Source organism: Astatotilapia calliptera, chromosome 10 (assembly GCF_900246225.1).
Source record: "Astatotilapia calliptera chromosome 10, fAstCal1.2, whole genome shotgun sequence".
In the NCBI taxonomy this organism is placed as follows: domain Eukaryota; kingdom Metazoa; phylum Chordata; class Actinopteri; order Cichliformes; family Cichlidae; genus Astatotilapia; species Astatotilapia calliptera.
Window position 1 is genome coordinate 21,266,605 of NC_039311.1, and position 14,680 is coordinate 21,281,284.

General features: G+C 39.2%; 1 protein-coding gene across 3 annotated transcripts; it reads right to left on the bottom strand.

The window, feature by feature from the left end:
* Positions 1-2,987: 2,987 nt before the first annotated feature.
* ndfip1l (Nedd4 family interacting protein 1, like) lies at positions 2,988-11,861 on the bottom strand. Of its 3 annotated transcripts, none has more exons than XM_026182283.1 (8): positions 11,679-11,861; positions 9,697-9,784; positions 9,126-9,256; positions 7,068-7,127; positions 6,439-6,526; positions 6,209-6,333; positions 5,870-5,936; positions 2,988-4,134 (listed from the first exon to the last, which is right to left on the bottom strand). In XM_026182283.1, the coding sequence occupies exons 1-8, from the start codon at positions 11,706-11,708 to the stop codon at positions 4,031-4,033; spliced, it is 693 nt and encodes a 230-aa protein (XP_026038068.1). In that variant the 5' UTR covers positions 11,709-11,861; the 3' UTR covers positions 2,988-4,030. The 3 variants fall into 3 exon arrangements, with proteins under 3 accessions (XP_026038068.1, XP_026038067.1, XP_026038069.1); XM_026182282.1 differs by having other exon boundaries at positions 7,068-7,130; XM_026182284.1 differs by lacking the exon at positions 7,068-7,127.
* Positions 11,862-14,680: the final 2,819 nt, after the last annotated feature.

Sequence of the window (14,680 nt, forward strand, 5' to 3'; positions counted from 1 at the left end):
CATTTTCAGCACAGAGCCACAGAACGTCTGTATTTTCAGAGCGCCAGCTGTTTCTATTTAACAATGTGTACACTGCAAAAGAAAAAAATGACTTCAGGAAATAAGATTTCCAAAAAGAACCAGTGGTGCGTCAAGACAGAGGTAAACAGCAGGGTAAATCAGATTTCAGAGGGAAGATAAACTTTTGCTGAAAAATGTCGACACCATTTAGCAGTAGGTGGTACACTTGTGTCAAATTCAAAACTTGGTGTCATTAAATCTGAAATTGTTTAACAATTACTCCTCAAAAATGGCATGAGGCAAAGCGCCCCCCGAAGGCCGTTAACTAAACTTCCATGTTCTACTCCTGGTGGCATATATTATTTGCATGCTGTAAAATAAAAAATAAAAGAAGATAAAGTGATATTTTCCTTTTGAGAGCTGTGAAAAGGATCTGAATGGAGCCAGTGTTGAGTCAGCTGAGACCCACTGGAGGCCAGTCAATATCCAGCCGTTGGGTGGGGTCGGGTTGGGGGGCGGCCTGAGAGATAATGTGACACTGTGCGACATTTACGGTTTCCAGTAAAAGCCAACGTCTGTTTCAGTTGATGTGACAAGTCTTCCAGGTGGGGTGACCTTCACTTCCTGTTCAGTTGCAAGGGAAAACACTGCTGACATGTATAATTAGCCACCGCCAGTAAATCATCTTGTTTCTTGTGCACACATGTCTCGTATGCTAAATTTAGCACAGCTAAAAGTACACCTCGTGTCAGTAACTAAACTTTGTGGCAAGCACGGTTTTCCTCTCTATGTGGCTGGATAAAAAGGTGTGAACTCCACAATAATGACTGGATTAAAAAAAAGTATCCAATGTAATTTAGTTTCAATATTTGTATCCAATAACAGCACAGACTCATGTAAAAAAAGACACTGTACAGTTCTGTGAAAACTAATTCCACCCATGACTCAGCAGCTTGTAGAACCACTTTTAGCAGCAACAACTTGAAATAACTGTTTTCTGTCTGACTTTATCAGTTTCTCACATTGTCTGTCAGTGTTATTTGCGGCGTTGGTTCAGTTCATTGAGGTTCTCTCTTAAGGTTAAGGTCTTGACTTTGACTGGGCTATTGCAACGCCTTGATTTTTTCTTTTTCAGTCCTTCTGTTGTAGATTTGTTACTGTGCTTTGGACATTTGTCCTGTTGCATGATTTAGCTGACAGACGGATGGCCTTACATTTGACTAGAAAACTTTGGTATACAAAGGAGTTCATGGTGGACTCAGTGACTGCAAGATGACCAGGCCATGTTGCTCCAAAACAAGCCAAAATCATCACCGCTCCTCCACCATGCTGACATGCTGTGTTTGGCTTTCACAAAATGTGGCATTCATGATCAAATGTCTACACGTTGGTCTTATCAGTCCAAAGCACATTGTTCCAGATGTTTTGTGGTTCACTCTGATACAACTTTGCACCTAAGCTGTGCTGCCATTTTTTGAGAGAAGAGGCTTTCACTGCCAGCCGTTCCAAACAGGCTGTGCTTGTTTGGATGTTTTCTTAATTGTACTGTAATGAACTTTTTCATCTCTAACTAAATTACCAGTGTGCACCCAGTGTCACAGTACTAGTAAAACAATGTATTTCTGTCATCCACACACAGGTAAACAGTTTCCAATAAGGAGTGTGATCACATGTGCAGCACATATAGGTAAAACCATTCGAAAATTGAACATAAAAGTGCAATTCACCGGCTTGATAGCGACTATTCAGTAGCAGCCCACTTTAATTATATGAAATATGATATAGCATCCTTTGACTTTGTGGTATTAAACACGGTTCAGCACCACCTAGAGGAGACCATGATTTATTATTGAAGAAAAGAAAGGCTTTCTAGATGTTTACTCTAGTGACAAAGTCTGCAGACTTTGTCACCCACAGGATTAAATGAACTTCTGAATGTAATGTTGCAGTTTCTCATATGATCCTATTTTGTAGGGATTATTGTACAAGACTAATAGATTTTGATGTCGTTTGCATTCTTATAGTATTGCACATGATCGACTGGATGAAAGAAAGCATTTCGCAATAGTAATAACTAATTTTTCGATGATGTTTTTAGAATGTTAAATGGACATTTTCCTTGGATCTGGATGTTACTGATAAATGTTACAAATGGGTGTCTGCTTTTCTTCTGGCTTTTAGAGAATCAATCACAAAAACTACTGTTGTTTTTGAGCCCAGTTTGTGTCTAGTCACTATTTCCTAATTGGTGGATTGCATTCTGCCTTTGTGAGTGGTAGTATATATTACTGTGTGTGACTGTGTGAACATTGTTTTACTGTACCTAACAAAGGTAGCTTGGACTGAAACATGTTTCATTAAAAATAATGGCAAAACAGTGTAAGGTCATAATCTATATACATGTACATTTTCTTTTGTAATATTTCTTTCCTCCTGGCCACGTGTCATTGATTCAGGTGTGCAGAACGTATTAACGGGAGTTTTTCCTTCCCACTGTCGCCAAGTGCTTGCTTAAAGGAGGTTGTTTGATCAAGCCCTCTCTGTATTACTTTAACTTACAGTATAAAGCACCTTGAAGTGACTGTTGTTGTGATTAGTTTTTATATTTAAAAAAAAATGTAATTATACAAGCATTGCATAGTTTGACCCTAATGCACATCCAGCAAATGCTGGATGTGCACACTGAATGCACCAGACAAGCAAAATAGTTCAAACTTCTGCTTTCTACATTGGTGCTCAGACTTGCTGATGATCACGTAATCAAGTGTATTTTATTACCAACGCCTGGCTGCTACTTTCCCTCTTAACTCCTACGGAAGCTTTAAGCGTGTGTGTAGTTTTTCACAGAACTGCACTGTCTTGTAAAAAGACTTCTCTAATTCCACACTGAAAACACAAAATGTCCTAAAATTTTTAAGTAGCTGGCTCAATACAGTGAAAACAAAGTGCAGCAGTGAACCAAAGAATAAATAAAAATCACTTCCACATTAATGAAAAAAAAAAAAAAAGTTTATTTCATTGTTACATCAAAGAAAAACTCTCGTTAATGAATATATTTCTCACTCCTAAGAGTAGAATTTGAAAATCACATCTGGCAATACATTTTCTCTCTCTCTCTGGACACCAACTGGGTGCCAGTGACTAAGACAGGGCATTGGCGTCATTTATTTGAACCGAAGTGTCCAATTGCACATCTAAATCCAGTGTCAGACTAGCAACATGTCCTTAAGCGAAGCAGTGATCCCTCAAGTTTGGTCATCCCTGCATATAGGGGTGATCAGGCCGATATACGTATAAAGCAAATGGGGAAACAACATTCCTAATTATAGTGAGGACATGGAGTGTTTATAAATACATGAGGAAAAATGCTCTGAAGTAAGCCTGCCACCTGATCTTCTATGGATATACACAAATATTCTTCCATATTTTCAGCCTCGAACCCACAGAAAGCTAATAATTGTCCCTTTACAGCCCTATATTACCTGAACTGTGTACCATTTGACAAAGAGCAAAACGCATTGGTCAAAAAGGTTAAAAGCATTAAATTGGTACTTGAAATATATTATTTTACATTACACAAATCAACCCATAACCCCAGAATTATCCATTGACCCCTGGGATGAGAAACACCTTTATCTATACAAATGACTTCATTAGAAGTCAATTGTGCCCCACTCCCCCACCAAAAAGAGAAGAACAAAAAGCAAGACTGCCCCCTGGTGGTTAAAGAGGGACCCAAGCATGCTGCAGATACCAATAGATGGTAAAATTGTAAATAAGGCATCATTTATACATTTACTACACACTTCATAATTGTAAAATAGCACTTGACAGTTCACCACTAACAGCTGAAGGGTTTTACAGATTTCTCAGCAGTCAAAGATTTACACCAAGAGGGAACAACAGACGTGGTATTGTCCAAATCATGTTAGGCCGAGGGAGGAAAAACACATATTTTCTCCCTATCTGATTGAATAACGCTTAACAGTGTGTCTCACTGTAGAAACAAGAAACAAAAGAATGAAGGGGTTTAGTAGATGAAGAGGACCCGGGTGCGGGGCAGGGTGGCGAAAGTGTCCGCCATCTTGCGGATTCTGGCATAGTTGATGAATCCTCGGAGGAAGAGCAAGAGGCCTGAAGAGGGGAAGAAATAGGCATGAGACTAGTCCAATAAACAACAATGCTACATCTCCATGTGACGACTTTCACTGCCCCTAGGTGCGGCTGCTCTTACTAGTAAAACAAAGACAAAGGGGTTTTCTTTGTATTACTGTAGGATCTTTATCTTACAACATAAATTGCCTTTAGTGACTGTTGCGGTTTGGTGCTATATAAATAAGTGAATTGAAGTGATAGCAAACCAATTCCAATGAAGCTCGGGATGATTTGCAAATCTCATAAACCTACATTTTATTCCCAAGAGAATAAAGAAAACATTTAAACAGAGATTTTATTGGTTCAGGAGAAATAGTGGCTAATTTGGGATTTATTGTCTCCAGTAATTTGGGACGAAGATAACAAAAGGCTGGAAAAGTAAGTGGTACAAAAAAGAAACAACAGGTGGAAGATTTTACAGCTAATTAGGCTAGCTGTTGACGGACCAGTAAAATATTGGCAGCCGCCATTGACACCCCTCAGCCTCCTAGCGCGCCTTGTTATGAACTTTTCACATTTACAAACAACAATATACCATCAGCCTTTTATAAAAACTAATTAATTAAAAATGATTGCATATTTAAACAGCATTTGAGCGAGGCAGAGTTCCTCACTTGTAAAGATGGGCAGAACGGTACATAATATCATCAAAAGATTTGCAGAGAAATCTCTGTGTGTAAGGGACGAGGTTGAAAATCACAACTGGATGTATGAGATCGTGCTGCTCTGGATTAAAAACAGGAATGAGCGAAATCACTACATAGACTCATAAACAATCACGAGAAATCGCCGTCTGTGAAAACAGTTCAGAGCCGTCCATAAATGAAGGATAAGGATCTATCATGCAAAGAAGGAGCCACATGTGAATGTGATCCACAAATATCTTCATCCAGCCAAAGCTCATTTATAATGGACTGAGGAAAAGTGGAAAACTGCTCTGCGGTCAGAGGAAATGAAATTTGAAATTCCTTTAGGAAATGTCTTCTGGACTAAAGAGGACAAAGATGATCCAGCTGCCATCAAATTCAAAATTTCCATTTATTTATATTTTTTAAATGGCCCCCAACTTTTGGTGGGGGGGAAGTGATGTATACATATCAGAGTAATAAATAAAACATCAGAATAATAAAAATTAAGGAAAAATAAAAAACTTTTACATTTTTATGCCAACCTGCTTCTATATTTGCTTTACAATGAAAGATATCACATGATTCATATTCATAGTTTCCCTCTCTCTCATCCTGTGAACAACTTGTGAAGTTACGTACTTGTCATTTCATTTCTGTAATTTTTTTAAGAGGTAGTTTTATCAAATGTTATTTTTTTCCCTTACACTCTGAAACACCCCAGACCTTCCAGTTTTACTCCCATCTTTAATTTCACTGTTGTTATTGTTTTCTATGGTATCAAGGGAGTCTGATAAAAAGAAAACCTTATCCTTAAAAACACATTTTCTTTTTGTGTTGTTTGTCTTGCCTGCTAACAGTGTTTGTGTTTATTTACAGAGGGGTGAAAGAGACTTAAATGTAAATTCTTTGACTCTAACATGCCTATGCAATTTACCTATTTCTTTACTGAAAATAAATTGGTAAATATAGATAAAGTGTTATTTATTGAATTTGATATCTAAACTTCCACCTTTTATAGGTAATGGTAACTATCCTGTTCAAGACAAAGCATGCAATTCATTTAAATTCAGAGGTTCACTACTTACCCAACACCAGGAACACCCACCACAGCCAGTACTGTCCATCGAAATAATTTGAGAAGTATGCGGAGAACTAAAAACCCAATGAAACAACACAAACACGGGTTAGAATAAATTTGGCCCAGCTTTCACTCAAATGAGTCCTTCATTTTAAAAGCGAATTAAGGAAGCAGCACAGTTCTCAAACGGATCTTTGAGGAAACAGTTTGGTGCCAACAAGCCAGCCACTACAGAGACGGCATTAAAATACCACAGTGGTGTTTGGGGCTTTTGATTTGCTTGTGCGTACACCAAACCACAATTTATGTGTTTGTATGTGTGCTGCGTAATGTCTGCGTCTCGTACTCTGACTATGAGGATCCATTTGACGAGGGACAGGCCAAAGCCTGAGATGGCCCCGTAGCGTCCGGCAGCAGAGGTGGTCAGACAGAAAGACAGGAAGAAACCAATCCAGTTGAACAGGAATGCCACTGAAAGGGCGAGAGAGAAGGTGGAAAAAGTCAGTCATCTCTGCACAAATCCAAGGAAGAGAGGAGCTGATGAATACAGAACATGTTTACGATTGGGAAACTAACTGAAGAAAGTGAGCATGAAGATGCCGTCGTTTCCTATTCTCAGCTGATCTGCATCTTCAAAGTCATCTCTGGTAACAAAGTCTTCATCCTGTGATGGAGTGAGTAACAGAAGAGCACAAAAACAGTGAGGCGTTTAATCAGCGAGAAAATGTCATCACAGCAACACACGACAGCAGCAGAGCTTCCCGGGCTTTCATTTAATCATTTCAAATTTTGACAATTTAAATTCAAACACATCACACTGCTATATTTTAATTTCTACAGTTAGAATGTAGACAAAGCCAATTGTGATTGAGCCTGGGTGAGCATCTCTTGGTAGAAACCAAGTCATCCTAACAAACAGAATGAACAAAACATGAACAACCAACACACTAATGGAAACTTTCACAAGACAGCAAGCCGACTTAATTACTATCACCGTGACTTTACCTAAAAGTCTGGCATGTGTCCGATTCAATGCAGGCCACCAGCAGAACTAGGTCTTGCATAACTTTCAGCTAACACTCTAAAGTCTACATACACAAACACACAGGAAGGTCTGGGGTTGAGGGTTTTAATACAAACACACTCTAACTACACAACCAGGACCAAACGCACTCCTTCTCATCGTACACTCTTCTTCGAGTTACCTCCAGTGAACTGCGAATTACATCGTCAAAAGTCTCCAGGCGGTCCCTGTGCTGAGGCTGCTGCTGAGCGCAAGGCAATGTGTGGCAGAGAAACACAACAGCAGCAATCAAACAGGGCAGCCCCACATGCAGTAAGATGCAGTGCATCACAGTGACCACTAGAGGTCATACATGAGCCACCATTTCACAGCTAAAAACATGCTCTTAGTTTCCGCGTGTGTGTGTGTGCGTGTGTGTGTGTGTGAGAGAGAGAGAGAGAGAGAGGTGTGATATGAATTCCTTGTAATAAACCAGCACCTGACTGTTTAAACTACTGAATCTTTTTAAAACTCCCTTTATTGCCATACTGTGGAGGATGAAGAGTGATCTCCCCTTTTTTTAAAACTATATAAGACACCCCATACATAATGTTAACGATAAGATCCTCTTAGCCACTTTATTAGGTGCATCTGTTCAATTCCTTATTCATTTAAATATTAGCCGATCACAGCAACTTTATGCATTGAGGCATGTAGACATGGTCAAAGACAACCTGCTGCCGTGCAAACATCAGCACCAGAATGATAAAGAAAGGTGATTTAAGTGACTCTGCATGACTGTTGGTGTCAGGGATAATTTAAGTATTTCAGAAAATGCTAACCTGAGAATGACCAGACTGCTTCGAGCTCATAGTAAGGCAAGAGTGACTCCACAGTTACTGTGTTACTGTAACCACTCATTACAGATGCAGGAGAGCAAGATATTGAACCTTGAAGCAGATGGGCTGCAGTAGCAGAAGATCACATAGTGTGTCACTGCTGTCAGATAAGAACAGGAAACCAAGGCTAGAGTTAACACAGGCTCACCAAAATTACACAACAGAAGACTGGCTGCCTGGTCTGATGAGTCTTGCTCTCTCCTGCAGTATTCAGACGGTAGGGTCAGAATTTGGTGTAAAAGGCATGAAAGAACAAATCCATCCTGCCTTGTATCAACAGTTTGTTTAAATGCCACAAAGTACTGTTGTTGACCGTTTCAATCCCTGTATATACTGCACTTCCATCCCTTTAAAACCTGACAGCTGCTTCTAGCTGAATAATGTGCTGTGTCATAAACCCCGAATCATCAAGTTTATTGAACATCATGATGAGTTCACTGTACTCAAAGGACCTCCAGAATCACCAGATCACAATCCAATAGAGAACCTTTTGAATGTGGTGAAACAAGCAAGAGATTCGTCTTGTGGATGTTGAGCTGACAAAATCTATATGGACCAAATAAGGACCGAAGACTCTGATGAATGATTCCATGAGCTTGTTAAATCTATGCCACAAATTACTAAGACAGTCCTGGAGGCCAACGGGGGCCCAAGCCAGTAGTTTAAAAAAAAAAAAAAAAAAAAAAGTGCACCTAATAAAGTGGCCAGTGAGTATATTATCACATCTTTTAGTCTGTCTTCCTAACATTTTTAAAGTTTACACTGCTACTACACATCTCCATCACTAAGTAAAAAGTGATGTAAGGCACTGGGACTGATATAACAGCAGTACAAACACCAACCAGAAACATCGATTTATGTGGCTAGCTCTAGCTATGTCACACGTTAGTTACTGGTACAAAAATATAATCCAAACTTTGCATCATTACAGACTGTCCTAAGCTTGTCACACAGTAGAAAGGCTGCACCTATATTTACTCTGGTTTTGAGTAAACAATACGAACAACCAAGTGCACAAAGAGGAGATCAGAAAAGGCTGTGAGCACTACACTGCGGCTAGCTGAGGGCACTGAGTGCAAAGATATCAGCAAATGTCCTTTGATATGAACAAGAAGAAATGTTTTTCTTCATTTTTGAATCTGCATTTGTTCAATCCGGTAACAAAGACGAGCAGAAAAGATACAGTCACATACATGAAGAAGACTAAAAAAAAATTCCACAGCTGAGCGATAAGACTTCGTGCCTTGCAGACAACACAGGAAGTGTTCAAGCACAAGCATCAGTGTACGAGTGTATATGTGTGAGAGAGCGTATGTACTGAATGTGACCGCAGGCAGAAAAAAAAAAAGTGAGACACTCACTCTTCCAGGTACCAGGGGAACATTAGTCTCAGCCTTGGTTCTTTCTGCTTCATCATAGGAAGGCAGCGTAGTTGCTACATTGTATGACGGAGGCTTGGGGAAAATCCCATCTTCCTTGCAGTCAAAGAACGCTAGCGAAGAAATAAAGCACAGTTTCAAACACACGCACACACAAAACTGAAAAAAAAAAAAAAGTATTATTTAATTCTAAACAGGTCCAATCCTTTTGTTGACAAAGACAAAACTAAAGCTAACACTGAACACGTGTTCTCAAACATTCACATAAACCTTTAAGGGGGTTAGTCTGCAAGTGGTGGCTAAATGGAAAAAGTGAAAGAGGAAATTTCCTGTATTTTTTCCCATGTGTCTTCTGGAGGATTCTAATATATCCACACAGTTTGCCCAATAACACATCAATTCTTTCTCAGCTACATGTTGCATTTAGCTCACTACTTTTCCAACAAAATGTACACTGCAGTTATTAATACATGACTTTTACTCAGGCACTCCTGTGTGGACCAAAATGCCACCACTACAGATGACCTCAGCTCCAAGGAAACATCATTTTTACCAGAATTGTCCGCTGTGACGCTGCTGTACGGCGGAGGAGCATCAGCCGCTACCTGTGGGCTCTCTTCTGAGTCCTCCTCATTGGTAAGCTGTGAGAGGAAGATAAATTAAGTTCACAGTTAAAGCTGTGAGGCATATATGCGTAAACCCTCCATATGCATATTTGCCTATCAAGTGGCCAAAAATAACTTCACGCTCGCCTAAGGCAGATTATGAGCCAGGAAAAAGCCTGCTAGTTTTAATGTTGAAACCTTTCTAAAGAAGTGAAACAAGACAGTTTAAGACAACTAAAGGTGTGAAGTCTGCTGTCAAGATGCACAGACAAGTCCTAGGACTGATCAGTTCTGCCCTTCAAGTCAAATAGCTTTTTAACAGCAGATTAAATATTGCATATTAAAAAAAAAATCCCACAACTAGTCAACTAAATTAAATAAAATCTAAACATGTCATAAGAAACTATACAGATGTCACTTCTTCATTGTTTAAGATTTTACAATATTAAGTATTAAGCAGACTTTTGATATTATTGAGAAATTCAGCCCAAATGAACTTTTAAACGCACTGGCCCCCATACAGATTTTTTTTAACTTCCATATTTGTCCCAGTTACAAGAAAAGACAGATTTCTGTTAAGTCCCATAACAAAGGTTTGGATATAAAACTGAAGACCAGTCAAGTGCACAGGCATTCCCCCAGTGTCCTATTCTGAGCCAGGGAAGAAGCCTGCATGTTTGAAAGTTGTGGCACAACACTGGACATCCTGACCTACTTAAAAGGAACTTAAAACTCAGCATTGATATAATCATCAGAAAAACAGAACTGGGAAAAAGAAAGAAAAAAAAGATGTTGAGTGATGTGTTTCTTATTTCTCCTTTTTTTTGTTATTAGCAAGGAAACTGTTAGCAGGTAAGTCTGTGAAACCAGACCAACACAGTTATGACTTAGAAACAGTGAGACTTTATTTGCTCCTATTTCCCCAAAATAAGAGTTTAAAACTAAGACTGATTGTTCAATTGCCATAACTCAGTTTCCAGGAACACTAGGACTGCAGGAGTATTAATCATACATTATGTAGCTTAGACATTAAAGTGTAACTGTTAATTTATTGTCATGTGCACATTTGCTAAAATTCTCTTTGGCGCAATCCCAGTCTTATTTTTGTTTTCTTTAACTTCACTACAGGCCTATGGTACTTTTGACAGTTTTCTTTTTACTGTAGATTATAATATTTATATTTTTATTCTTTACACTGGCAGCTGTAACACAGTAATTTCCTTTTTTGAGATGCTTAAAGTATCTATCTATATAAATATGACTATAAATATAGTTCCCTTTACTGTCAATAGATCTTGAGTATTTTTCCCCCATAGTGAGAAATTCATAGACTCAAATTAGCCTCTATGCACCTGATCATTAGTTATTATATCAAACACCAACATGAACATGCATCTAATACGGCCTGTGTGCTCTAATAACAACAGTAAACACACCCATTGGTGCAGCTCAGGTGATAGCCACAGTTTAAATGCTCTCATATTTTTCAAAAGGTGATCGAGATATTGTTCAACGGTTGACCTTATTTACCAAACAATACTCAGTAGCTGGCAACCTTTCGCGGTAGACTGTAATTCAATATGAAAAAGACGCCCACATATTATCACAGAACAAAAGAAAAACCCGGTTCAAAATTCACGTAACGCGTAATTAAAACCTTTAGCGTCTCGTTAGCGCGTTAGCTTCCCGTTAACACACCTAACCCTTTATACGATTAAAATAAGAACCCCCACAATTTAATCGGCTTAAATCCATCGACGACATCCATCTTTATTCGACGGGAAATTGTTGTCTTGTTTTCAAACACGAAGCGACACGCCTGGGCGACTTTATCTTCGAAGTTAACAGTTCGATGCTAACAGCATTTAGACGACGGTACCTACGACTGAAGCTTTAACGTCTTTTAGCTTGACTTTAAGCCTTCTCTTACCTGCTGATATCTGGGGCTCGATTCGGCCATTCCCGCTTGAACGGCTATCAATCAACGACAGAAAGGTATGCCAGCAAGACACCCAACGAGTAAGAAATTATATAACAGTACAAACGGTAAACTCTGTCCTCGCCACAATGGAAAGACTCCTCGTTCGGCTGTGCCTGTATGCTGTGAAGTTAAACTAGCGACCGACAAAATACAAAAGGTTTCCTGTTAGCATTTCAAAATAAAATCCATTGTGATGCCTAATTCGCAATACTTTGGGTTTTTAATAATAATTAAAAATATGTTGTCATTGCAGTTTTACAACTTTGTATTCGTTCGCGTATTTTCAATTAAGAAACATGTTCTATTTTAATGCTAGATTGCAATTATTTTATTATGTAATTAATCAGTTTCCGCTACGTTCTCACTTACTTGACGAAGTTCTTGTACGTCAACTGATTGACGTCATTGGCCACAACAAACCCTGTACTGCCACCTTTCGGTCGTGAAAGTGAAACAAGATCATTTAAGATAATTTAAAGTAGTGATGGGATTTCCGGCTCTTTTTAGAGAACCGGCTCTTTCGGCTCGACACACTAACGGTGTGTTCACACCGAACGCGATGGACGCGAATAAAACGCCCCAAACGCCCCTAATTTGACGCGTGTACATTCGCGTCTCAACGCGTGTCCAAGAAAAATCCATCGCGCCTCAAAATATGATATTTTGACGCGCGTGAACCAGAAATGTGGGAGGAATGTGGGAGGGAGTTGTGCCAGACCGGTATCTTTGCAAGATGGCAGCTATCGAGCTAGCGCTTGAAGAGAGAGTCTCCCTTCTCTATGTACTGTGGAGAGCAGAGCAGCAGCGTAAAAGACGTCCTCGCCGTACCTGGGTCCATCAGGTCCTCCAGAGGCATGAGCAGTTTGGTGAGTTTCACCACTTGCTCCAGGAGCTGCGCCTGGATGACGGCCGATTCCAGCGCTATCACCGTCGGCCAGTTTGAGGACCTGCTTTCCCTCGTCGGTCCCAGCATCGCCCGCCTAGACACCAACTACAGACGCTCAATCCCACCTGCAGAGCGCCTGTCCGTCTGCCTGAGGTTAGTAAAACTATTTAATACGGTAGTCCTTTATTGATATCTGTGCTAATATGCTAATCCATCCAGTTATACACTGCTAACATGGATGTGCTATGCTAACAGTGAATGCTGTCGGTGTTTACTGAAAGCAAACTGTGGTACAGAGACGACTCTTTATAATATTTCTAGTGATACTCAGAAGCTCTCATCAAGTCCCGATTTAATTCGATTTATGCTGTTATCAGTGTTTGCATGATAGCATGGCTGTGGTGTCACATCAATGTATGCGCTCGGTGTTTGCTGATATCAAACTGTAGCATTAGGACCACTGAGTTAACCTTTGTAGTGATACTCACTCCTTTTTATTTAGACCTGGTTTAATTCTGGGATAGTTGAATATTTGTATATAATCCCTGCAGCTGTCAGACTCTATAGCAGGCGTCACCAGCCTTTATTAATTAAAACAGTTAGATAAAACTGAACAGTTTGATTCATCTCTAGTTACATGGTTCTATCTTGATAAGCTGTCTTATCACAGATTAATTTTTCAAAAATATTAATGATTTAAGCAAGGAAAGGCTACATGTCAACATACAACTCTTTATTTCTATTAATGTCTCACTTCATTCCTACCTGATTGACATGTTTAGGAATTATGAGTGATTGGCTCACTGTAGTTGTGAAAGTTGCTACCAATCAAATTATGATATGTTAAAGTTAAAACAAAACACAACTGTTTTAGATATTATCTAATATACATTTTGTAATTATCCTTATAATTACAAAATGTTTTATGTAAGATTTAAGTTTTGTGATTTATATCTGACATCACAAAAGTATTTTGGAATTTGAATAATGTATTTTGTAACTGCAGTACACATAATACTGATTTTGAACAATTTTGTCCAGGTTCCTTGTCACCGGGGACTCCTTCAGGACCATCGCGTTCAGTTTCAGAGTCGGTGTGTCCACGGTGAGCCAGATCACCCCCCAGGCAGCGACGTCCATCTGGGACTGTCTAGTGGACGACTTCATGGCTGTGCCTTCACCTGGAGACTGGCGGTCCATCACAGAGGGATTCCAGGAGCGCTGGAACTTTCCTCTGTGCTGTGCAGCTCTGGATGGGAAGCACGTCCAGACAAAGGCACCCCATTTATCACATAGGAGACACACACATTGATATACACTAAATATTTATTTCTTTTTTTTGTGATGCCCAAATTGATGCACCTGCTTGATTTTGTTTAAACAATTATTGCACACTTTCTGTAAATCCAGTAAACTTCTTTTCACTTCTCAAATATCACTGTGTGTGTCTCCTGTATGATATTTAACTGACATTTTTTATTGTAACAACCAACGATTTATACAGGAAAATAATGTCTATTAACAATGTTGCCCAAACTTCTGCATCCCACTGTATCAGTATATTTTGTCATTAGTATAATATGAAATAAATTCTACATGTGTCAAGTCGTGTGCCAACATTTGCTGTGTAGTAGAACTGAGACATTAGTCATTATAAACATTTATTTGAAATTTATTATTTATTATTAAATTTCATTATTTATTATTTATTTATTATTTATTATTAAAAGTCTCAAACAGAAAAACATTAAACATAAATATATAAAATATAAGAATTTACAGAGAGACAGGAATAAAAAGGACCAGCTGCTCTCCAGAGCAGGAACAAGGCTGAGGAGGAAATGCTCCATTGGAGACTGGTGTGGCCTCTTCAGGGACTCCAGGATGGCCAGCTCCACCGCCGATGGACCGTCCTGGGACCCGTCCCTCATCTGCCTCGGAGCTGTCCTCCTCTGTGGGCCTGTAAAACAGCACAAAACACAAAGAAATGAGAAGGCTGCTACTAGATTTTAATTTCAACATTGAAAAAAAAAAAAACAATAACAGGATATAATCAGATTGGTTG

Excerpts from the sequence above, each read along its gene's own strand:
- ndfip1l (XM_026182282.1), bottom strand. The coding sequence starts at position 11,708 with ATGGCCGAATCGAGCCCCAGATATCAGCAG. Across the intron at positions 6,527-7,067 it reads TAATTCGCAGTTCACTGGAG|GATGAAGACTTTGTTACCAG; the intron begins GTAACTCGAAGA and ends ACTCCATCACAG. Across the intron at positions 4,135-5,869 it reads GTGGGTGTTCCTGGTGTTGG|GCCTCTTGCTCTTCCTCCGA; the intron begins GTAAGTAGTGAA and ends TCCCCTCTTCAG.